Here is a 25,152-nt window from a genome sequence, read left to right on the forward strand (position 1 = left end):
CCTAACAGGGTTTTTTTTTTTTTTTTTTTTTTTTTTTTAAGATTTAAAGAGAGAGATCTCTCTTTTGCTGGTTCTCCTCCAAATGGCTGTAACAGCTGGGTCTGGGCCTTGCCAAAGCCAGAAGCTAGGACCTCATTCTGGATCTCCTACATGGGTGGCAGGGGTACAAGTACTTGGATCATCTCCTGCTGCCTTCCTTGGGGCATTAGCAGGAAGTTGGATCAGAAACAGAGTAGCCAGCACTCTGATATGGGATGCCAGTGACCACTTATCCCACTGCACCAAAACACCAACCCCAGTTGACAGTCATAAAAGAAAATTTGTAATAGGCTAGCAAAAGTTCAAACTATGTACATAAATTGTCTAAGTTTTTTTTTTAAGATTATTTATTTGAAAGGCAGAGTTACAAAGAAGCAGAGGCGGGGGGGGGGGGGCAGGGTCTTCCATCCAGTGGTTTACTCCCCAGATGGCCACAACAGCTGGAGCTGCGCCGATCCAAAGGCAGGAGCCAGGAGCTTCCTCTGGGTCTCCCACATGGGTGCAGGGGCCCAAGGATTTAGGCCCTTTTCCACTGCTATCCCAGGCCATATAGCAGAGAGCTGATTGGAAGTGGGGTAGCTGGGACTCGAACCGGCACCCATATGGAATGCTGGCACTTTAAAGTTGATTACCAAAGTCTAAGTTGGAGAATTGTAACAAAGTAGTTTCTGAAACATCAATAATTATTTTAATGGTACTATGGAGTCTTCTAAAATATTTAAACTTTTTTATTAAATTATGTAGGCTTTGCCTGTTTTGAGGAAAAAGTAGGTTAACTGACCTGATTATTTCTATTCTAGGCGTTCAGTGAAATTCAGGGACTAACAGATCAGGCAGACAAATTGATAGGACAGAAAAATCTCCTGACTCGAAAACGGAATATTCTGATACGGAAAGTATCATCTCTTTCAGGTAAGAAATGTAAATTACTTGCAGTAAATTAATAGTAAGTTTAGTAAAAGGAATCCTTAGTAGACTTTTCAGATACACTTAGTGTAAGACTTTGCTCTCAGAGTTTGCAGCAGAATTATGACTGGGTGGGACATTTCCTTTGCATTGCAGTCACTCTTGCCTTTTTCATAATATTGGGCAGTATAGTTAAGTCAGCTGGACTCAAGTTGACTGTATTTCTCATTATTACGTGGAATCACACAAAGAGTGATCATTTATTCATTATCAACCTGTAGGTAAGACAGAAGAAGTGGTCCTGAAGAAGCTAGAATATATTTATGCAAAACAACAAGCATTAGAGACACAAAAAAGAAAAAAGAAGATGGGATCAGATGAGTTTGATGTGTCTCCCAGAACTAACAAGCAGCAGGAAGCATCTTGTACATCGTCTGTAGATCTCGGACAGATGTTTATAAATAACAGGAGGGGGAAACCTTTGATTCTTTCCAGAAAAAGAGACCAGGCCACAGGTAGGAGGGACATTCTTTGCTTTTCTTGATGTAGATGAGCATCAGTTTAGTTTAGGGACTGCACTTCTCTTGGCCAAAAGTTTAGTTTTAATTAAATAAATTAAAGGTTCTATTAAAAAATTAACTATTTTGGGATTTTTTTTAAAAAAGATTTGTATTTTATTTATTTGAGAGGCAGAATTAGAAAGGAGGAGGGACAGAGAGAGAGAGATCTTCCATCCACTGGTTCACTTCCCAAATGGCCTCAATAGCTGTGGCTGGGCCGGGCTAAAGCCAGGAGCTTCTTCCAGGTCTCACTTGGGCGCAGGAGCCCAAGCACGTGGGGCCATCTTCTGCTGCTTTCCCAGGCCATAGCAGGGAGCTGGATCAGAAAGAGAGCAGTCGGGAAGTCCCAGCGCCAATATTGGATACTGACTGACACTGCAGGCAGCGACTTAATCCGCTGCACCACAGTGCCAGCCCCTATATTTTAGTTTATTGCTTTATACAAATCCTGAGAAGTTATAGATCATGATAACATGCAAGTCCTATTTCTGATAGCAGTCTACAGTCACATATTTTTAGTGTTTTTTTTTTTTAAGTTGCCTTTTTTTTTTTTTTTTTTTTTTTACTTTGTATGATTCTGCTGATTGGTTGAGGAAGTGTAGGTGTAGCTAAGGCAAATAAATTGGAAATTAAAAAATGTTTTTGCATCAGATTCTATTTTTCATCAGATCACCTATCAGTGCTGTTAAGGAATAAAGTAAATTGGTTTTAAGTTCTTTCTCCTCTTGATTTTGAAGGTGAGGCTGTATCGATTTTATATTACTTATATCCTTAGGGAAGAACATATCCCTTTTTTACTCTTAGGGTAATACAGTATGTAAATTAGGAAATCTGGTGTATTATATGAAATTAAGATAGTGATATAGTGATGGATACTAAAACTTGAGATAGTTTAACATTGCAAAAATCAAAAGAAGTTGAATGACCGTTTCTTCTTTCACCTCATTTCACAGATAAGAGAACCTGAAGCCTAGCAACTTAATTTGCTAGAGGTACATAGATAGGAAGGGAAGCCCAGGGATGGAATTCTGTATACTTCCTTTCTCACTATCAAGACTTTTGCAAGCATTCCATTGAAAACGTGGTTCCACAGCTCCATTCCTCAAAAAATTAATTCTTTTCTTTAGGAGAATCAATAGACAGATAACCATGACTCACTGAAAAGTGGTCCAGGAAAGTAAATTTTGAATTTTGTTTTCCTAACTGAATTTGAAATTTACTTTTTTTTAAAATTTGATTTATGTATTTATTTATTTGAAAAGCTGAGTTACATAGAGGCAGAGAGAGAGAGAGAGAGGGGGGTCTTCCATCTGCTGGTTCACTCCCCAAGTGGCTACAACGGCCAGAGCTGAGCCAGTCTGAAGCCAGGAGCTTCTTCTGGGTTTCCCACATGGCTGCTGGGGCCTAAGCATTTCGGCCACCTTCTACTGCTTTCCCAGGCCATAGCAGAGAGCTGGATTGATAGTGGAGCAGCTTGGACTCGAACTGGCAACTTTATGGGATGCCAGCACAGCAGATAGCCACTTTACCTGCTCTGCTACAACACCAGACATTGAAATTCTTTCCTTTTTAAGAGTGTGATTTTAGAGACACTCTTGGGCTCCAGGGTTTCATTCCAAATTAATTAAAGGTCTTTAAATTCCATAACTAATTTTTAATCTCCCTTACAGAAAATACCTCACCTTCTAACTCTCCACACACCTCTGCAAACCTCGTGATGACTCCACAGGGGCAATTGCTCACGTTGAAAGGTCCCATGCTCTCAGGACCAGTGGTGACTGTTTCTCCTGCTCTCTTGGAACCTGATCTAAAGCCTCAAGTTGCCAGTAGTGCTATGGCTCAGTCAGGTATGTTGTTAGTGTTGTATTCTTAGGTTGCGAAAGTTATCCCTGGTTTCTCACAGTGACAAAAAAAGCCTTTGAACATATACTGTGGTGATACAGAGCTGTTAGGTTGGCATTTGCCTTGTAATAGATAAGCTTTTTTTTTTTTCTTTTTTTTAAAGATTTATTTGTTTGTTTGAAAGGCAGAATGACAGAGAAAGATTTTCCATATGCTGGTTCACTCCCCAAATGGCCTCAATGTCCAGAGCTGGACTGGTTCAAAGCCTGGAGCCAAGAACTTATTCCGAGTTTCCCATGTGGGTTGCAAGGGCCCATGCACTTGGGCCATGTTCTGTTGCTTTCCCAGGCACATTAGCAGGGAGCTGGATGGGAAGTGGAACAGCCAGGATTCGAACCAGCACCCATATGGGATGCTGGTGCCACAGGCAGCAGCTTTACCCACTATGCCACAGTGCTGGCCCCAGGGCCTTTTTTAAGAAGATGTTTGTGGGGCCGGCCCTGTAGCGTAGTGGGTAAAGCTGCTGCCTGCAGTGCCGGCATCCCCTATGGGCACTGGTTTGAGTCCTGGTTGCTCCACTTCCGATCCCCAGCTCTCTGATATGGCCTGGAAGAGCAGTAGAGGATGCACCTGCGTGGGAGATCCAGAGGAGGCTTCTGGCTCTTGGCTTCAGATCGGCGCAGCTCCAGCCGTTGCAGCCAGTTGGGGAATGAACCAGTGGATGGAAGACCTCTCTCTCTCTCTCTCTGCCTCTCCTTCTCTCTCTGTGTAACTCTGACTTTCAAATAAATAAATCAATCTTTTTTTTTTTTTTTTTTTAAAGATATTTGTCTGAATCTGTGGTGTTGATTGATATGTTTTACCTGGGATTGGGAACTGTTTTGTGTATTGTTGTTAATTCTAAGTAAGAGAAGAATCAAAAAGATGTCAAAGTGAAAAAATGTTCAGTCATTGTTTTATTTCTTGGTATTGATGAATATTTTATAAATTTTGTGTTGTACTGAGAAATGGTACACTCCACAGTTACCCCCTGATTCATTTTGAGTGTCATTCTCTTTTGGGGTAAAGTTGGAAAGATCATTTTGATGATGTAGGTTCTAGGTCCTTAAATCTCTGCTTAAGGTAAAAAGGGTATGTTAAAGTCTTCCTTCCTTTGTTGACAGCCTAACAGTTCTTTGTCTGTACCTGCTCTCTGGAGGACTCTTCCTTTTCTCTTACTATGCCATCTTTTATTTTCCACTCAAAGTAACAATTTATTGAACGGAATCAAGATACATTTCTGTCTCAGCACAAGAATTAATTTGGGGAGGATTTCTATAAAAAATAAATAGCACTTTATTAATGGTAGAATATCAAAGAATTTTGGTTGGATTTTACTGGATCTTTGGTACTTCTTTCATCTTGATGAAAGTAGACTGGTGGGGCCAGCGCCATGCCTCACTTGGTTAATCCTCTGCCTGCAGCAACGGCATCCCATATGGGTGCTGGGTTCTAGTCCTGATTGCTCCTCTTCCAGTCCAGCTCTCTGCTGTGGCCTGGGAGGGCAGTGGAGTATGGCCCAAGTGCTTGGGCCCCTGCACCCGCATGGGAGACCAGGAGGAAGCACCTGGCTCCTGGCTTTGGGTCGGTGCAATGCTATCCGTAGCGGCCATTTGGGGAGTGAACCAATAGAGGGAAGACCTTTCTCTCTGTCTCTTTCTCACTGTCTATAACTCTGCCTGTCAAATAAATTAAAAAAAAAAAAAAAAAGAAAGAAAGAAAAGAAAACTAGTGAAGATGGTCATTTGATATGATTGTATTAAAGGTGGGAGTGCCCACCGTTTTAGATCTAAATGAAATTTTTCTTTATTTTTCAGAAAATGATGACTTATTTATGATGCCACGGATCGTTAATGTGACGTCACTGGCCACAGAGGGAGATCTGGTAGATATGGATGGCTGTAAATATCCCCGTGAAGTTACTGATGGCAAGCCACTTGACCACCAGAAAGATACCATCAGGAATGAAGACAATCCCTTAGAGGATTTGAGTAGAATCTCTTCCAAAGGAAATCATAGAGATGGCAGAATGGTGTTGAGTCCAACACAGGTTTTTCTGGCAAATAAAGATTCTGGTTTTCCACAGATAGTTGACGTTTCCAATGTACAGGAAGTACAGGAGTTCTTACCTAAAAAGAATACTAGTGATGTGAGAGGAGTTCACTATAAATGGAAAGAGAGTGAGTCAAGAGGGGAGAGGCTGAAGTCAAAAGATTCTCCATTTCATAAATTAAAGATGAAAGATCTAAAGGACTCCAGCATAGAGATGGAACTGAGGAAAGTAGCATCAGCTATCGAGGAGGCAGAACTGGATTCCGGTGAATTGCTCACAAACCTGGAAGACGAGGATGACACTGACGAGACACTGACATCACTGCTCAATGAGATTGCCTTCCTTAATCAACAGCTGAATGAGGACTCTGTTAGTATGGCTGAACTGCCCAGCTCTATGGATACAGAGTTCCCAGGGGATGCTCGGCGTGCTTTTATCCGTAAACTTCCTTCTGGGAACAGAGCAACTTTCCAGGTTGGCCACTTGGGACCTGGTTTGAAAGATTTACCTGATGTTCAAGGGGAGAGTGACTCCATAAGTCCCCTCCTCTTACATTTGGAAGATGATGACTTTTCTGAGAATGAAAAACAACTTGCAGAACCAGCTTCTGAGCCAGATGTCCTTAAGATTGTTATTGACTCTGAAATAAAGGACTCTCTCCTTTCCCATAGGAAAGCTAGTGATGGAGAGAAGAGTACTTCTGGCCTCACTACAGAGCCTGAAAATATGTCCTCACCCCCCATCCTACAGATGAAAACTGGCGTGGAGAACAGCAGTACTGATACTTTGTGGAGGCCTATGCCAAAGTTGGCACCTTTAGGTTTAAAAGTAGCTAATCTTTCTAATGATACAGATGGTCAGAGTCTTAAGGTGATGCCTTGCTTGGCACCTGTACCTGCCAAAGTTGGGTCAGTTGGAAATAAAATGAACTTAACAGGGAGTGACCAGGAAGGCCGGGAGAGCAAGGTGATGCCTACGTTGGCACCTGTTATGGCTAAATTGGGCAACTCTGGAGCCTCATCAGGTTCTGCAGGGAAATGAAAGTATTTGTCTTCAGGCAGAAGCCAGATTGTGAGGGAAAATTGGATCTCACCTTCTTTCTCTGCAGGCATCTGTGTATTTGTGTCATAGAACAGTGATCTTTGACTTAGATGATGCAGCGAATAATGATAGAGAAAGAGGGTAGGGTGCTGATGCTGGTACAAGAAATATTAAGGAATTCTGATCATGTTAAATGTGTTACCTCAATTGTGGTGCTGGGTCCCCTCATCCTAAGAAGACATGATCCATTTACTGAACTTGAGGTGCCCCCTTGCCCAAGGAATTCATAACAAGACTGGCTCTGTAGTGATTCCTAGTTATCTCCCAGCACCCACCCCACCCCAAGAGAAAAAGCTGCTTGAGACTTTGGGGCTCTTATGGACTGAACTGTAGCTGATAGCTGTCCTGTTAAGTCTGAAATCTAAGGAATATGATGCACTTGTGTAAAAGGGATCCAGAACAGATAGCTTTTAGGTGTTTCAAAAATAGGGGGAAATGATTATCATGGAATACCAAAGTGAAGGAGTTAGTATCATTTAGCAAAATTTTCTCTTTGGTCTCCCAAGTAGCTTCCATTCCGTCACTTTTTCTATTGGAATTATAAATTCAAGCCTTTTCGTAAAGTAGGGTTACTTTTAACTTTTACTATTAAGGTAATTACTTCGAGGTGTTAAAAAAAAGTTTTCCCTGTTGTCTTTGTGGATGTTGGAAAAGGACATTGCACCATGCCAGGCATTTCTACTGGGGAATATTGGTTTTGGACGTAGGCAAAGAAGGGGGCCCTCTGCCTTTCACAAATCATGTCACTCAAGAGATAGCTAAAATGAAAAGCATTTTCTCCCTAGATCAGCGACAGTGGCCAAAATTAAAAAAAAAAAAAAAAATTGTGGGGCTGGATATTTCCTGAGTCAAACCAGTCTCCTGGTGCTTGAAGGTTTCATTCACTATTACCTGCACAGGATGTAAAGAAAAGTCACAGTAGGCACTCTTTACCAGGGAAATAAGGCAGTATTTGAATCACAAGATATATTTTTTATCTGCAACCATGGATTCAGTGATATGTAGAGATTTTTCACTCATTAGCTGTCAAGGTATGAAGGACTGACAGCCTGTAAAGATAAAGATATTTATATTTTTGTATAGTTGTTTTCATAGATTTCTCAAAGGCTGAAGTTTTCAACCTAGAAGATGAGATTTGTATTGAGTATAGAAATGTTTCCTATCTAGTTTGTAAATAATCATGGTGCACTTGAGGGGTCTCTTGGAAACTCCTAGGGGCAAGAATCACTATTCTGAAAATGTATAGACTGGGAATTAGCTGCTGCATTTTGCCTTTCTTAAATAATTATATTTTGGAATGTAACCCCTGTTCTGTCTTCACTGACAGGATTTGCTTGTGTTGTAAAACACTAACACAAGAGCTTCCAGTGCCTGGGCTGTGCCTAGGTGATTCTGTTTGTTCTGCATCCCTTGTCTCTGTATCCCAAATCCCGCTCAGCGTATCTTAAGACCTGGGTTGTCAGACCAACTGAGGAGTGTATCTAGCCAGTGAATTGTTAACTTCCATATTTGATTCCCTTTCTGTTAACTCTGAAAAGGGTGGGGAAACTTCTGCAAATTGAAGTGAGAGCACATTCTTTGTTGGTTTTATGCTGCTTACCTTTCTAGGCTTGCTCATCAATACTTATTAACCTTTCCTCCACTGAGGGTTGCTGTAGAAACATGAAGTAGGTAAAGAGTGCTCCTCAGCTTCTCATTGTCCCTTTCATTCTTTACCCAGCAGATTTCTTTCAATGCCTTAGCCAAGGAATCCAGCACCTGTCTTCCCTGCTAATAATTGTCCTTGGAGATACTAGTACTTTAACCCAGGTAATGGCAGTTTCCCACTGTTTCCTTGCTTGTCTCTTCCCATTTCCTCCTGACTTCCCAAGGCTCTTAAGGCTTTTGAAGGTCAAAGAGCAGGCAAGTGAGTAATCCTCAGGAAAAGGACCATTTTAGCTTCTGAGCTTCTGAACATTTTAGCTTCTGAGCTTTCCTTTTTATAAAAAGAAGAAAATAAGCAAACCAGTCATAATTCTCGATTGGAGGATGTTTGACTGTTTATAAGAGATGTACAAAGGTGGAAATGAGGGGTGATTCTGGATGTTCAGGGAAGGCTGCGGATGTCATTGCAAACTCCCAACATACGGTGTTCTTAAGACCTCTTAGAACTAGGAATTGCCAGGGCTAATTTGAGAAGGGCTTAGTCTTTAGAACAGGCTGTAGTCTTTGACAAAAATCTGAAGTCTCCAAAAACCCCTCCCCTTTAATGTTGACCCAGGAGAAACTGATTATGAAAATTACAAATGTGGTTTTGAGATGTAGAGTGAGAGGAGTTGAGGAACCTGAAAGACAGTGAGCTCTTACCGACTCTTTTAAGAAGAAGCATGATCTCACTACACCAATAATTCGCCTTTTTATATACATCTGTAAATAAATGGAATGTTTTTAAGAATATAATTATGCCAGATTTAGCATTTCCTTTTATATATTAAATATATATATATATATATATATATCTTTCCTTTTCTGCTTTTGAAAAGTGACTATTTTTTTAGAAACCGAAGACAGAAGAAGTTTGGTGACTGAAAGGCAGAATATAAACCTGAAGTAAATCAGTTATACTACTTAAAGCAGGACTTGGTGTTGGGAGGTCTGTGCCGAGTTGGAAATAAAGAATTCTAATGCCCTGAGGTATATTTGAGAGAGGTGCCACTGAAGTAGTTTTATTAAAGGAATTCCTTCCTGTTCTCAGAAGTTTCTGACATGCCATTTGGGGGAGGTTTTCGGTGTTCTAATCCTTAAAGCTTGTTTTTATGTGAAAGCTCTGAAATTTTGTACAACTCGATGGCAAGTATGTTTCAGAAGTCATCCTCCAGTCTGTTACCTTGGAAAATAATGAGACGTGAACACAGTCTTAGTGGCTAGACAGTAAGTGTTAAGTCAGGATAGGGGAGGGGACTTTAACAAGTTTGTGGAAAATGAGATTGAGAGGTTTATTTTGGTGGAGAAAACTTTGAGATGGGTACATAATTTCTTCATAATCTTCATTTACCGTGAACTTTTTTGAAGACCCTCTTACATGTTAATTATTTTCATAATTTACAAAGAGATTTTATTAAATTTAGACATTGAACTACTCTTAATCTATTTAAGGTCACTAACAGATCAAGCTCCTTTATGTAAGCTTCTTACAAATTTGTTCACTTTGTGTAATTTTATAGTTCATGAAGTTGAAGTTCATGAAGTTTTTCTCCAGAATTATGGAAATGTTTTGAACACAGAAGAAAATGAAACAATCAATATATTATTTTGGGCAGGGTTTAGCAATATAAATTTTTTTTTCTTACTGGCTAAAATTTTTGAAATGGGATGGGATGAAGCAAAATGAGAATCAAATGTAATTTGAAGACTGATCTAGAGAATAGTGATAGTTCATGTTCCTCACTCCTAGAAATTTTATAAACAAAACCCAAAAAACATGCAGTGTAGGCAGCACATTTTCAGGTACTTTAATAGAGATAACCAAGAATCAGAATATGTTTCTTGCACAGAATTGTTCATTTTGGAGGAAGTGCTGTAAGGGCATCAATACTTTGATGTCATTGTATTCTTGATACTGAAATTTCACAAGTGGCTGAGTGCCCAGAAAACTAAAGCTAAAGAATTCAGACTCACTGCCAGTTCAAGAAAGTTATTAGTTAAAATGCATTTTTGCATAATGGAAATAATTGATATGTACTTTTAGACTGAGGTATACCTGTAGTACATTAAATTTGAACTGCTCCACAAAGGCATCTAAGTGTTGAGTACTAGTAGTAGAGGTGTGTTGGAGGGTGGGGAGGCACACCATGGGAACTGGAAATTTTGGGACAAATCTAGACTATTAAATTGTGTTACTGTAAACTCTGCTGGTAGAAGAGATTCTGTTAAATAGGAAAGCAGCCTTGGGAGCATTGTTTTCGACCCATCCTGTTTCCAATTGCATTCACCGGTCTCAGCTGTCTCACAGTGCCTTGCATGGAAAGGTGCTCAATAAATATTTGAATCGACGAGTAAATGTTTACTCTAGCCTGTTAGTGTCCCAGAATCCTACAGTTGCACCTTATTTGCATGTTAAACGTAGGGTGAATGAAAGAATTTGATTTAGCATAATGCTAAACAACTGTATATCATCTATTTCTTCCCTCTCAGACATCTAAAATTTTTCAATCTGACAAACACCATGTATAAATGTTTAGGACATACACAAAGAATAAAAAGTGAAGTAGCATATGGATGATGAAAATACTTACGTAAAGTCCAACTGCATTTGGAAGGTAGGATGGCAAGTATTTAATTTTAGTGTAGAAAAAGAAGTTAACATTTACATTCACACTGGACCTAGGACTTGGATTCTGTGATGAATGAATTCATGAAGCCTGGAAACAGTGCACAGCCTTTTCTAATACTGGCACCTCAAAGGCAGCATGGTACCCAGACTAGAAAAGTTGTAATGGATTGTGAAGAATTAAGAATGTGTAGTTTTGGTCTTGGACTACAAGTATCCAGATTCCAGACATAAAGCCACTTATTACAGTGTTCTCAGCTGTTGTCATCTACGGTATCATAGACAAGGAAAGGAGGAGCTGGGATTTGCCTGTGCTGGGGGAACATTTCTCTAAAGGGCTAAGCCAGAGTAGCTTGGGACAGGAAATGACCAACGATACTTTGTAAACCCATTTACCTTGAGTGGTTACCTAAGTTAGAAAAAAACTAAGTGAGAAAACTGTTGGTGCACACAGAAATGATCTGGAGTAGATTAGGGACAACTCAATGTGAGCACATTTTGCTTTATGGGTGAAGTTGGCAGTGTTACTAGGGTCTGCCACATGCAAGCCACCAGGTGGCACCATTTATTAGCAGTGTTAACATTCTCCCAAGGAGAGGTCAAACCAATCACCTGGTGAATAGTGTGCTAATAAAGGCTGTTGCCTCCTGCCCACGTTTGAGAAATAAATTTGGAAATCTTATTTGATGTTCCATTATATCTGCAGCTCATCGTGGCTTAAGGGGAAAGGAGGGCTTGTGTCTCCGGTAGCTATTGTCAGTTGGTGTAGGGCCCTTGATAACAGCGTTGATCTCTGTGCCAACCTGTAAGCTTTTACAAATCTCATTTTATCATGTGGCTGCAGTAGATAACAAGCACATCCCTGGTTAGCTGGCTGTACAAGGTCCATCTACCGCAATGCCAGCTTACAAATATGTCATCTTCCTCTGGGATTCCAACGGTTTGGGTTAGGCAAGAGATGTGATGTTCTATTCTGCGGCCCGAATCTTCCAGTTTAATCTTAATAACCAGGTGGACTCCTGGGGTTTCTAGAAAATAAATATCAGTAGGTAAAGATGTTTCCCCTACCAGCAGTTCGAAAAAGTATACCACTAAATCTAGTGCCAGCAGGCCCAGGGCAGAGAACTCACAAGTAAATTTTGGCGTAAGCAATGAAAACATCTGAGCAACAAATCCTGATTAACTGGAGGGACGTTGGATGCTGAAGAACCCATGGAACAAATAACACCGCGTAGGCGCGTTCACTTCCCTCACTGCCCGCTCCCCCGCCCTTTCCTTCTGTTGGACCGATCAGATAGCCTAGCGTTTAACCTGGCTGCTACTCAGAACCCTTCCCACCTGGGCCGTCTGCTCGCCGCTTCAAGTGGACGGGAGCAGAGCTGCTTGGCTCGTCTCAGCTTTTTGTCAATCAGCCAGAACTATGGTCTCGCGGGCCTATCAAGTGCCGACCTTGCGTTTGAGGGCGTGGTTACCGCCGTGGGACGCGGAAGTGCGGTTCTCTGGGACCGCAGTCCTGATAATACCATAAAAGGCTTGATTCTCCTAGTTCTGGAGCCATGTTCTGTGGATCTTCCTATAAGAACGATACTCACAACTGTGTTGTGTGGATTCCGCGGTTCTCCATCCGAGGTCCTCTGCCTCCCCGCAGCCGTTCGTTGGCTCCGCCCCCTGAGCCCTGCCCGTCCGCTGTGGGAACGCCCTCCTGGCTGCAGGCCTCGCCCCCTCGCTCGGCCCCGCCTCCCCAGCCCCTGGTTTGGCCCTGGCGGTAGTTCGCGTTTTGAGCCGCTCGTGCCACCATAGCTGCTGCTGCCGCTACCGCGGCGGAGCTGAAATCGCCGAACGCGATGCCTGAGGGCGCCGTGAGCGGGGCGGCCCTCGCGCCCAGGGGCTGGTGAGGCTGGGCCCGAGCGGGGGCGCTGACGAGTAGCAGGGGTTTCTGAGGCGGGTAAAAAAAAAGCCCAGGGCCCGCGTGGAAGGCGGAGAGCGAGCTCCCGAGGGTCGGAGGTGGGGGAGGGAGGCTCCCGGGCAGCACCGGTGGTTGGGCCACTACGAGCCGCCCCGAGACCCCGCGGCCGCCAGCCCAGGTGCTCGGGCCCTTCGCGGAACTCTCCCGTGGTCCTGGCGGCTTCCTGGCTTAGAGCCGCAGTTGCCATGGGAACACTGGGGCATTAACGGGGAGCCGACCGGCCGCTCTGCAGTTAAACGCCCCTGGCGGGCGTGGGCCTGACATTTCTTTGGGGCTCAGGATTCCCCCGCCCCTTTTTTCATAGATTTTCCCTGCCGACGTAGTGAGAAACAGCGCAGGGCATGAAAGTAGGGATGAAGGGAAAGGAGAGCTAGAGGTCCCAGCCGCTGAGCCAGGCAGAAGGTGAGACACCTACTGTGATGCTAAGGCAGCGGCTGTCATCTCAGGCCAGTGAGAGAGCATGCTGGAGGGTCCTGTGGAGTGAGAAGGCAGTGCCACTGTTGAGACAAGTCCCAAAGGGGCCCTCACCATGATGGCTGTGGAAGGATCAACCATTACCAGCCGGATCAAGAATCTGCTGCGATCCCCATCCATCAAACTACGCAGGAGTAAGGCAGGAAACCGGCGAGAGGACCTCAGCTCCAAGGTGAGTCCTAGTATTAGGAGCAACCTCCTTCCAGCCCTACGCCCTCCTCCGTGTTCCTCTTCCTTGGGCAGGGAGAACTAGAAGCCCCTGTTGGCTCTAAAAGATCAAATGTGCTCCTCTCTGCCCCTCATGCAGGCCAGGATTTGGCTTTAGGTAGAAGGAAAAAGCAGCAGGGGTGGGCGGGCATCCTGAGATTCATCCATGAAATGGTGAATAGGAGGAAGGTGACCGGGGTTCAAACGTGACCTCACTCCAAGCGAGGCGCGTGCTTGGGGAAGCCAGTTGATGTGCTGTGACTCAGTTTCCCTTCTTGAAAGAGGATAGTGGGGCCACGTGCTCTGTGAAAAACTAAGTTGTGACTAATGCAATTAGAGATGTTACTGTTAAAGCTTATGTCATATCAGATTGTAGTAGCAGAAAGAAGTTGAAGCACCTTATCCGAGGAATTGATGATTGCCCTGCTTGGGATTGAAACAGATTTGTCTGTTTGAGAGGCCTCGATTAATTTAACTGGAGCTTCTTGGCTTCTTAGAATGATAACATGCAAAGAACCAGATACGTGATTTGCCCTTGAATGGCCGCCTGTCCGATTCACAGTAAGCTGAGAGCCACATCCCTACTGGCTGCAGAAATTCCTTGGAGGCAAAATCCCCCTCCTTTCCTTCACTTGTCTAGGTTTGGGTTCTTATGCTTTGTTCAACTTTGTGGAGCCCCACAACTTTGGGCTTACAAAAATAGACTAAATTTATTTAATCCCTTGAGGGAATCTAGGGCTTTGTTGGCACAGGATCAGATTAGATTTTGTGTCCTGTAAGTGACCTGTACACACAGTAGCTGTGCTTGGTACAGCAGTGCTGTGGGGAAGAGTCCTTTGAGACCGCAGCATTTTATTACCTCGCCTGTATCTCTTCAGAGAGGAGTAAACCCAGTGTGGAATGATTTAGAGTGTTAACGTATAACGTGGCAGGGTTCTGGGAGGACTTAGTTCAGATCCCTGTTCCTTAAGGGAATCTTAACTGGATTTGGGAAGAGGGTGACTAGGTTTCCTGTGCTGTCGTCGTGATGGTGGATGGTGACCCTTGCGGGGACTCTTGTTAATCACTCGTAGATAAGACTGTGCTCATTCTCCATCCTGAGAGTGCTCTTATGAGGACGCTTCACAAAGTCCGTGGGAAATGAGTGTTATGAGCAAACTCTGCATGGATTTTTCAGGGTTTTTTTGTGTGTGCCCACATAAACTTGTCTTTTAATTGCATTTTCCATGAATGTTTCAAAGTATCCTCATGTTTTTAATGGATGAGTTGGCAGTGACCAGCTCTATTAGAGCAGTCTCATCTTGGGCCTCTTTTTTCTGAGCAGGAATGGTATATGTGGTAGGAACATGTAATGGAAGTGTAGTCTAAACTATTGGTACTTCCTATAATTTTGATATGGGACCTAGAAGATAGTCACCAATCTTTAAGACTTCCCATGTCATTCATCACTATTGCACTCAACAGATGTCTATTGAATGCCTATTAGGTGTGCAATCGGTGATGAATAAAACAGTTTCCTTGCCATCAAGGAGCTTGTGGCTAGTCAGACATGTAAAAAAATATAATTACAACATGGTGTGGTCAGTGCTGTTCCACAGATTTTTTTTTTTTTAAGATTTTATTTATTTGAGAGGTAGAGTTAAGATACAGACAGTGAGAGGGAGAAACAGAAAGGTCTTCCTTCCGTTGGTTCACTCCCCAAATGGCCGCAACGGCCAGAGCTGCGCCGATCCAAAGCCAGGAGCCAGGGCTTCCTCCAGGTCTCCCACATGGGTGCAGGGGCCCAAGGACTTGAGCCATCTTCCACTGCTTTCCCAGGCCACAGCAAAGAGCTGGATCCAAAGTGGAGCAGCCAGGACTTGAACCCGTACCCATATGGGATGCCAGCACTGCAGGCCGGGGCTTTAACCCAACCTGCTGTGCCACTCACTGGCCCCTCTACAGATTGTTAGTGGAAGCACAGGGGAGGGGCTCTAAGTCAGTTTAGGGGAATTAAGGAAGACTTCACGGAGGAAGGGGTGTTTGAACCAAATCCTGAGGCAAAAGGAGAACTCCCTGGGAAGAAGGTGAAAAAAACAACAAAAAGAAAGGGTGTCTCTGGCATCACCGCTAAACAGCACTGTTTCAGCTAGGAGTTCAGTGATTCAGACTGCTTTAAATGGCATGTCTGTCCTAAAGCTGTGTCTGAAGGAAATAGTCAGCTGAAGCTGAATGGCCCTTAAATGCTCGATGGAGCAAGAGCGCTGATGCAGATCTTTAGCACCCTTCAAGAATAGTAGCTGTCTGTGTGTACCCAGGACCCTGGACATGCCGACTCCCCAGTGCCCATTGGTTAGGGCTGTCTATCATTATTCTGAAAGCCTGCCTGGTGGGAACAGCACACAGGCCTGGCGTCATGGCTGTGGCAATCATGCTAACAGTCAGAAAGCTTGTGATTTATAGATAGGTAATTCTGAAGTAAAATTTGAAGATGAAAAAGATGTGTGTCTCGTTTGGAGAGCAAAGAAGGAAGTGTCAGGAGTCATTTATGCAGCTCTTGCCTCACATGGCCTACTGCTTTGAATCATATCATTCTAGCCATCTAAAGTAGTCTTCCTCCTCCTTTTGGTAAAATCCTCCATTTTTAGATCCGACTCCATACTTTGCAGAGCCGCAGGGCCTTCCCTGACTGTCCCCACGACCTTGAAACCAGTCTCTGTTCTTATGTATGTCTTCATTTCTCATGTAGCTCAGGGACTTGTTTTTATTTCCTCTACATCACGGTATTTAGGACAGTGTAAGAAGCTAGGCAATAAGTACTAAAGGAATAAGTGGAATGAGAACAGTTTCTTTAGTCAAATATAGTGGGGATAAACTTGGAAGTCCAGAAGAATTAGAAATGCTTAGGAAGAGTTTGTGATCTGTTTAGAAGAGAAATCAAAACTAGGAATAATCAAATGGCGAAAAAGGAGTGACGATGTTGACTGTTTAGGTGTGAAGTGCCAGAGAGAGGGGGGAGGTACACAGATGCAGAGTGGAGCTCATTAAGTTCTTTTTACTAGAGACATGGTTAAAAATATGGTTGAAGTAGGGTTTCAAACTGAAATGAGAGAGCCAGGAGAGGTGGGGATTTATTAGCAAATAGACGAGACCTAGGAGTTTTATTAAGCTTTTTCGAAGCGAGGGGAGTGTCTGCATTGGAGTAAATTGGAAAGAGTGATGTTTTATGCCATATCTGTTGAGTCTTGAGGAAATCCAGTTCTGAGTTATCAGCTGTACACAACCTTCAGGATCAAATGCTGTACATTTGTCAATTCCTGCCTCTCATTGCAGTTGAAGATGTGTTTTTCCTTTTTTTTTTTTTAAAGATTTATTTATTTATATGAAAGTCAGAGTTAAACAGAGAGAGGAGAGGCAGAGAGAGAGAAAGAGAGAGAGAGAGAGAGGTCCTCCATCCTCTGGTTCATTCCCCAGTTGACCACAACAGCTGAAACTGTGCTGATCTGAAGCCAGGAGCCAGGAGCTTCCTCTGGGTCTCCCACACGGGTGCAGGGGCCCAAGGACTTGGGCCATCTTCTACTGCTTTCCCAGGCCGTAGCAGAGAGCTGGATCGGAAGTGGAGCAACTGTGACTCAAACCGGCACCCATATGGGATGCTGGCACTGCAAAGCGGCGGCTTTATGTGCTACACCACAGCACTGGCTCTGAAGCTGTGTTTTCTTAAAGAAGCAAATATATATATTCTTTTTTGCCCATTTTCCCTTTTTTTTAATGCTAACAATGGCTGTGTGATTTTCTTTCTTTTTTTAAAAGATGTATTTATTTATTTGAGAGGTAGAGTTAAAGACAGAGAGGGAGAGACAGAGAGAAAAGTCTTCCATCTGCTGGTTCACTCTCCAGTGGCCGCAACAGCTGGAGCTTAGCCGATCAGGAGCCAGGAGCTTCTAACAGGTCTCCCACGTGGGTGCAGGGCCCCAAGCACTTGGGTCATCCTCTGTTGCTTTTCCAGGCTATAAGCAGAAAGCTGGATCAGAATAGAAGCAGCTGGGACACAAACTGGTGCCCATATGGGATGCCGGCACTGCAGGTGGAGACTTAGCCCACTGCGCCACAGCACCAGCCCCTCTCCCTGTATTAAAGTTTCTAAAAGATTTTTATGGGGAGGGAACTAGGTTGCTTTCCTATTTTAACAAAGGACAGAAATGAACCAAAGGCGAGCAGGCAAGATTTAAGTTAGAGATATATAAGATTGTGCTAGAGGGTTCTTAAATTGTGAAAAAGTTGGGATCAGTGCTGTTGCACCAGCGTCCTATATGGATGCTGGTTTGAATCCCAGCTGTTCCACTTCTGATTCATCTCCCTGCTAATGCACTTGGGAAAACAGCAGAAGATGGCCCAATTGCTTGGGCCCCTGCCACCCACATGGGAGACCTGGGTGAAGCGCCTGGCCATTGTGGCCATTTGGGGAGTGAACCAGCAGATGGAAGATCTCTCTCTTTCTCCTCTTTGGCTTTCTTTTTCCTCTAACTCTGCTTTCTAGTAAAAAAAAAAAAAATCTTTAAAAAAATTGTGAAAAATAAGTGAAGGTGGTTTTGAAATCAGATATTAGTCTGTTAATCCAATCTGGTTAAATGTTATTCCTTCTGGAAAAGATAGGCAAGGTCATTTCTAGTTCTTTTTTTATAATTGCAAATGTAATTCTTTTTCCCCAGGTTTCTTTCTTGTATGATTATGAGTTATATATGTGGCTCTCAGAAGAGTTTGTGTGGGTGGGTTTCATGAAGGAATGAAAGCTGGCAGTCATCTAATTTCAGGTTTTGCTAGTGTTTGAGCCAGATATCAGGGTTGGAAGTCTCTAATCTGCCTACTTGGCAGTGGGAAACACTTTGAAAGCACTTACGGACTGTTAGCTCCAAGTTGATGGTTCTCAACATGGGAGATAGGTTAGGAGGGCAGTGAGGTGTCAGAATATTTATGCAGCATTTTAAAAATACACACTCTTGGGCTCCATCCTTGCTTTATGGACTCAGAACCTCTGTGGGTAGAGTTTGGTAGTAGAGTATTTATTGAGTTACACCAGAAGCCCAGTGCTTCAGGGTTACAAACCCTTGGCCCCTGTGGTAGGACCCTGAAACCTGTTGGCTTCATCCCAAGTCCTCACTGAGGCTCCTGGGAAGTACTGACACACAGCCAGACCAGTAAGTGTACTTTTCTCCTGGAGTAGATGTTATCTCTTCTGTATCTTCCAGACTGATTGCTCTGTGGAATGCCCTTTCAGGGATAGATTTGCCTGAACTGCACTGTTAGGGGTTAGATCTGAGTAGCTGATTATTGCCTTCCTAAGGAATTTCCCTTGTGGGCAGAAATAGGAAACCTTATGATAATATCTCTGAGTCCAAGACAGTCTTTTATGTCGCCGTCCACTGCCCTCTTCCCTTTGGATTCACAGGAACCAATAGCTTCTCAGTGTTTGATACAACACCATCTGGGCTCCCCGCCTAGGGTAGAGGGCCCTGTGTCATTATCTCTGTCCCCCTCGGTGTTTGTGAGTGATCTTGCTCAGGTTCTCATTGAGTTTTCTGTCTCTCATGTGCTCTTGAAATTAAGGCTTGTGAAGTGTCTTGAGCTCCTCAGAACAGGTGTTCTCCTGGTTTTGTTTCTTTGATCTCCATTTCATTTCTTCTTCCGGTGCTTGCAGCTGCCCTCAGCCTTCAAAGTGATTCTCCCAGGAGACTCTCTGGACCCAACAACACCTCTTCCTTTGCTGTCTAAAAATAGCCCAGCCTCTTCAGGCTGAGTTGTCTTGGGAAGCCTTCCCTCCCCTACTTGGCCTCACTGGTTGCAGAGTCTAACAGTGCTGCTGCTTTCCAAGCCTTTCCCTCTTTTTCAGTTTGCAGCTCCCCTGTTAGATCAGTTTGAATCACTATCTTATTTCCTGCTAGTATTTTCAGTGTCTTTGGGCCACTGGTATTTCTCTGACTTTACTTCTCTCCTCCACTTGTCACCTGTGTGTTGTTTCTTGATTGATTAAAAACGCTGGTGGAAGTGTGCCTTCAGCCTGACCGCCCCTCACCTCCACCCCGGCCAGAGTCCAAAGTTGGGCTTGTGGGTGTTATCACTGCCCTTTTGTTTGGAGAATGGTCCAAGGCTTGAGATTTGGAAGCTTTTGTGAGAACAGTAGTCTGTTCCATTGTTGTTCTCAAAGTAACTGTTGGTTTTACTTTTTATGTTCAGTGTTGATAAGGAAAAAAAAGCTAAGTGTTTTCAGTAGGATTTGTCATATTATATATCACATTCCCACTGCTCCAAGTTCAGCATCTTCTCTGGGCTCCATCGTTTAGTGTAGAACAAGCCCGGGTTTTCTGTCAATTCCTTTCCACTGCAGTTCTCAGCAGAGTGTAGAATGAGAGCTGCCCACCTTTTTTGGCTGTTTATGACCCCATTTATGGATTTAATCTTAACTTCTACTACCTTTTAAAATAGGGGGTGGGGGGAGAGTGGCGGGGCGGAGGTCAGCAGAGAGGGGAAGGGCAAGAAGTAAAGGTCTGGCAGCCAGACTGAACAGTGCAGGTTTTTAGGTTGTGTTTCGATTGTTCAGATTTTCCAAATCTTTCCTTCCTCGGAGCAGTTACGGCAGCAAGTCCGTGGTGCTCTTTAATTGACCACAATATGTGCTTCCTCTTTTAAAGGACACTTAGAGAAGAATGAATTCACAGTATGGACATCTCTGCTTAGACTTCTAGGGAGTAAATGCCACTTGCTCATTTTATCACAGAGAATATTTGCAATGTTTTTGTTGCTTCCCTAGTCTATAAGACAACATTTTTGAGAGTGTATTTCTAAGTTTACATACCTCATCTCGCCCCCTACAACTGAAATGAGGCTAAAGATGTCTTCCTTTTCCTGCCCCTTCATTCACATTTGAGATTTAAATTCACTTCAGGATCTTGGAACAACCCCTTGTGAAACCATATGGCTGATTTTTTTTTTTTTCTCACTCTGTCAAATGCTCTTTTGGAGGAATCCTGAGAAAGGAGTTTATTTGGTTCTTCAGGATTTGAACATAGCTCTTCTTTCCTGTTGAGCTTACCATGGTTTCTAACTTTTCATCCAACATCTCATCCATCTTTGAGCTCTGCCTTCCCATAGTGGTGCTTCTGGTCATTTCTTCAGCTCATCCCATTTGTTTTGGTAAAGATTTATTTATTTATTTATTTGAAAGTCAGAGTTACACAGAGAGAGGAGAGGCAGAGAGAGAGAGAGGTCTTACATCTGCTGATTCACTCCCCAATTGACTGCCAATGGCCAGAGCTGCGCTGATCTGAAGCCAGGGTCTCCCATGCTGGTGCAGGGGCCCAAGGACTTGGGCCGTCTTCTACTGCTTTCCCAGACCATAGCAGAGAGCTGGATCAGTAGTGGAGCAACTGGGTCTCAAACCAGTGCCCATATGGGATGCCAGTGCTTCAGGCCAGGGCTTTAACCCGCTGTACCACAGTGCCAGCCCCCAGCTCATTCCATTTTAATGCTGCTACTTAACATAACAAAATTTTATAATACATCGGAAAGTTTATGAAGTACAATACTGTCATGAATAATTACAAAATGATTCCCTCACACAACTATAGCCCAAGTCAGAAAGTATATTAATATCAAGTTGTTGGCTGCTTCCAAAGAGTATGATGCTAGTGATGTCACCAAGGGCATGAGGATGGAGATGAGGTTTTTGTTTTATGTCATCAGGATTTTTTTTTCTTAATTAAAATACCTAAGGACTTATCTTGACCTTTTGATTTTCAGGTCTTCTTTTCTCAGCCCTTGGAGATTTCTACCTTTAGCAGTTTCAGGAAGTGTACTTGCCAGAACCATCCTTTTCCAACCTTTGTTGGCGACTGGCAGTGATTCCTGTCCTCGTCATACTCTCCCAATAATGATGCGAAGAATAGTCTTTATACTGATAATAATAACTAACATGTATTGAACTTTTGCTGTATACTAGACACAATGCTGAGCGTTTTGTTTTACCTGTATTATCTTACTTAAGTTCTGCACAATTCTAACATTAATACTGTTACTCTCATTTTGTGGATTAGGAAACTCTTGGTAAGAGAGGTCAGGTGAGTAGCTGGTGGTTAGATAGCCAGTAGGCGGCTGAGCTGGAATGCAAAAGCAGGCTTTCTAACCCCAAGGCCCACCCTTAATCTTTATTCTGTACTGTTCCAGAGAGTCTTGCTGAGTGACACATGACATTGAGCATGGATGTATGGCTAGTACTGCTATAACAAAGAATCATATTCTGCATTCAGTTTGGGAAAAGGCAGTTCCTTAAAAAAGTTATATTTATTTAAGTCAACGCATTGAATTTCTCAGGCTGTTTTAGATCTATCGTTCAGTAACCCTTGTCTCTCCACATCTTTGCTCCTCTTCCCCTCCAATTCCAGATTGCCTGAACTTTCATTCCTACTTCTTCCCCTGTGCTACTGCCAGGAACTATGCAGCTTGTGGTTCTGTGGGTATTTGAATGTTAGGTTGACAAAGTGCAACTGCGTGGTTCCAGATGGCCATTTGCTGCCTCTCTTGGGATTGGTGGAGGAGCTAAGTGGAGACTGACAGATGTTGCAGTTGTTTTTTTTTTTGTGTGTGTGAGCACCATGGGGTTAAAACTGTTGTGCTCTTGATTGGCAAGCTGATAGTGCAGCTTAGGCTCTTGGCTAGTTCCTAGTGCTACCCCAGATCTCTTCCTCTGAACTTCACTTTGGTTAGCTCCATAGTCCACAACTGACTTGTTTTTGAAGCTGTGTGGAGTGGCTGAGTCAAAATACCTTTTTCTCTGGGGAAATACTGTATCTAAAATGCCCTGTGCCAAAGTTGACCTGGATGGTGACAGTTAAGGTTCAGTGAATTTGAACAAGAGTGGAAGAGAGGTTACTCGTCCACCTGACTCCATTCAGCCATGTGGTCCTCGGGGTTGCAAAGTTTCTTGAACAAGTGCCTTGGCTTCACTGGATCTTCTTTGTATTATTTTGGTTTCTTTTTTCACATAGGCAACTGTGATTACATTACAGGCACAAAAGCAGAGTCTGCTTCCCTGCACCTACCCAGTTGGTCCTGAGCAAAGGGAGCACCAAGCCAGAGGGGTTGGGTGGAAGGCAGCCCGCAGGCAGCTTGCCATTGCTGGTGAGGAGGGAGGAGCCCCGAGCTCACAGCATACTCAGAAATCCTGACCCTTGCCTCCGCTAAGCCACAGCCTTGAAAAATAGAGAGCAGCTGCTTGTCAGGACTGAACTTGCAGCTGGCCGGCCTGCCTGTGTTACCCTCATGCTCATTGGCTGCTTCTCCAAGAGAGAGCACAGTTCTGCACTTTATGATTGTTTTCGTATGACATAATAACCTGCTGTTGACTTTTCTAAACATGTCCTTTCTGCTTATGATGCTTTTCCTTCTCCAGGCTGCTTTGGTCTCTCTTCACCCCAAAACAGACCCAGAACTGGCTAGTCAGCAGACCATCAGATCAGGGTTGAGAAGAGGACAGAGTGCTTGTTACAATTGAGAAGCAGGCCCACCCTGAGGCTTTGCCTGACTCCCAAGCTCCTGAGTGTTGTGGCTACTCTCCCTTGAGTCACACTATGAGTAGCCAGGCTATTTGTGTGGGTTGTGTGTGTGTGTGTGTGTGTGGTGGGGGTGGGGCAACGGGGCAGCTCCCTCACATCTGAAGAAACTGCTTCTGACTGTAAAGTTGAAATACTAATGCTTTCTTTCTAGGGCTGCTGTCAGGCAGTAAGATTTAATGGATGTAAAAAACACATTTTAAGGTCTAGCTGATATTATCAGGGTCTATAGATTTCTAGAATACCAAGGAATTGTCTTCTAATTTGCTGGCAAGATTTTTTTTCTTCAAGTTTCTGTTTGGGTAGTGTTTTTTTGCATGTTCAGCCTCGTCTGTTCCAACATTTAATAACCTCTCTGCAGGGTTTTTCACTGGAACCTATCTTCAGCACTTTTTTCTTGCCAGTATTCTAACTAGTATCAGCAATATTGACCAAAAGGAAGGCTTAGCAAACATTCTTTTTGATAGTAATTACTGCATAATTTATTTCAGGCTATGGCTCTGATTTGGGGGGAAATTTAAAAAACAAGTCAAAGCAGTTGAATCCAGCAATAGGAGAATCTTAATTTTCTGTGTCTGAGTAGGAACTACTAGGATGATTAACATACTTTTTAACAGCAGTAGCTTCTCTAGATAAAGAGTTGTTTTTTTTTTTTTTTTCTGTAGAGGCTAATTAATTTATATTGAGAAGTAGTTGGAGAAGTGGATTAGTCTAGTAGCTTCCTTTTAGTGTAAGAATTTACAGGAAGAGCAAAAATGTGTTAATTTTGTAATTTATTGTTTTAAGTTTCCAATGTTGTGACCGGAGTGAAATATTCTTTCTCAATAATTTTTGCCTAAGAAAAACATGAAGATGGGATCTTGCTGCTGTTGCACCCTTGTAATGTTGGTGAAAGCATGCATTAGTCCAATGGTAATATCCATTCAAAGAAAAATGTATATATCCTTACCTTTGGATCCAAAGGTTAAAATACTGGCATCTTATCCTATGCAAACACACAGGCTGCACAAAGGTATATATAGCTGAATTTTTTTGGTGTTATTCATATTGGTGAAATCTTTGAAGTAATCCAAGTAGCTATGAATACATTTACTATACATGCATAAAATGAATTTCCTGCTAAAGAGAATGGAGTCAGTCTATATGTACTGACATGGAAAGGTATGCAAGACACAGGTGGGACAACAAAGCAAATTTTGTAACAGTTTGTGTTAATGAATATTTCTTTTTGTTAAAATATATATATTTATGTGTGTTAATACATGTATATAAAAAACAAGACTATAAATACCAAACTGTTGTCAATATTCGTTATCTCAGGGAGGCATAGTAGATCACGGTGGACTTTGACCATCTACATTATATATTTCTGTGATGTTTAAATTTTTCACAGTGAGCCTCTATTATTTTTGTAATTAGGAAAAAAGATGAGAGTCTCTCCAATTTAAACATGTGTATTTGATATTTAAATCTAATATGTTTAAAATTTAAAATCTGTATACTCATTAAAGCAGTTATGCATAAATGTTATTGAAAAATATATCTGGTATAATAAGCGCACTTGTTTTTGAATTTTTTTGGTAGTCATTGAACATAAAAATATTTTCTTGCAAATATATGATTAGCTTCTTGAATTTGAAATAATTCATTCCTGATATCTTCAAAAATATTTCCTTGGTTAGCTTTGGTACATGTGCTTTCCGAAAAGATCTTACACAAATAAAACAGAGAAGTATCATAAAGGAAATATTCCATCCATGATTTCAACACCCACAGTTAACACTGTCAATATTCTACATCTATTTCTGATTATAAAGCATGTTTAAAGATTTTTTTTAAAACAGCAACACTGTCACTTTCATCACTGATGATAATTTCAGTAAGATTTGTGAAGAGCTGTGCTGTGCGTATCTTTCCTAAGGTCAGTGTTTGTGATCATTTAAGGCACGTGGATTACTCCATTTAGGCCTCCCTCAGTCTTTCTAAAAATCATCAAAATCTTGCCTTCTCTTCCAGCTTCAAGAGCTGGCAGTGATAGATAGTTGGAGAATTCACTAGGAAGTGAAAGAATT

General features: G+C 42.7%; 2 protein-coding genes across 19 annotated transcripts in view; both read left to right on the top strand.

Moving 5' to 3' along the window:
- Nucleotides 1–10,571, top strand: part of MGA (MAX dimerization protein MGA) — a 155,267-nt gene extending 144,696 nt beyond the window's left edge. For 15 of the 16 annotated variants that reach the window (XM_062205682.1, XM_062205680.1, XM_062205683.1 and 12 more), the window contains 4 exons: nucleotides 840–951; nucleotides 1,227–1,460; nucleotides 3,176–3,352; nucleotides 5,204–10,571. In XM_062205682.1, coding sequence (XP_062061666.1) covers nucleotides 840–951; nucleotides 1,227–1,460; nucleotides 3,176–3,352; nucleotides 5,204–6,480 — 1,800 coding nt within the window. In that variant the 3' untranslated portion in view covers nucleotides 6,481–10,571. The remainder of the gene's footprint in view (nucleotides 1–839; nucleotides 952–1,226; nucleotides 1,461–3,175; nucleotides 3,353–5,203) is intronic. The other variant, XM_062205687.1, reaches the window with a different exon arrangement.
- Nucleotides 10,572–12,635: 2,064 nt separating this feature from the next.
- MAPKBP1 (mitogen-activated protein kinase binding protein 1) overlaps nucleotides 12,636–25,152 on the top strand; it is a 52,854-nt gene continuing 40,337 nt past the window's right edge. For all 3 annotated transcript variants that reach the window (XM_062205703.1, XM_062205705.1, XM_062205704.1), the window contains exons 1-2: nucleotides 12,636–12,740; nucleotides 13,262–13,461. In XM_062205703.1, the coding sequence (XP_062061687.1) occupies nucleotides 13,345–13,461 (117 nt within the window). In that variant the 5' untranslated portion in view covers nucleotides 12,636–12,740; nucleotides 13,262–13,344. The remainder of the gene's footprint in view (nucleotides 12,741–13,261; nucleotides 13,462–25,152) is intronic.

The sequence above is a fragment of the Lepus europaeus genome, chromosome 11, assembly GCF_033115175.1.
Source record: "Lepus europaeus isolate LE1 chromosome 11, mLepTim1.pri, whole genome shotgun sequence".
Classification (NCBI taxonomy): domain Eukaryota; kingdom Metazoa; phylum Chordata; class Mammalia; order Lagomorpha; family Leporidae; genus Lepus; species Lepus europaeus.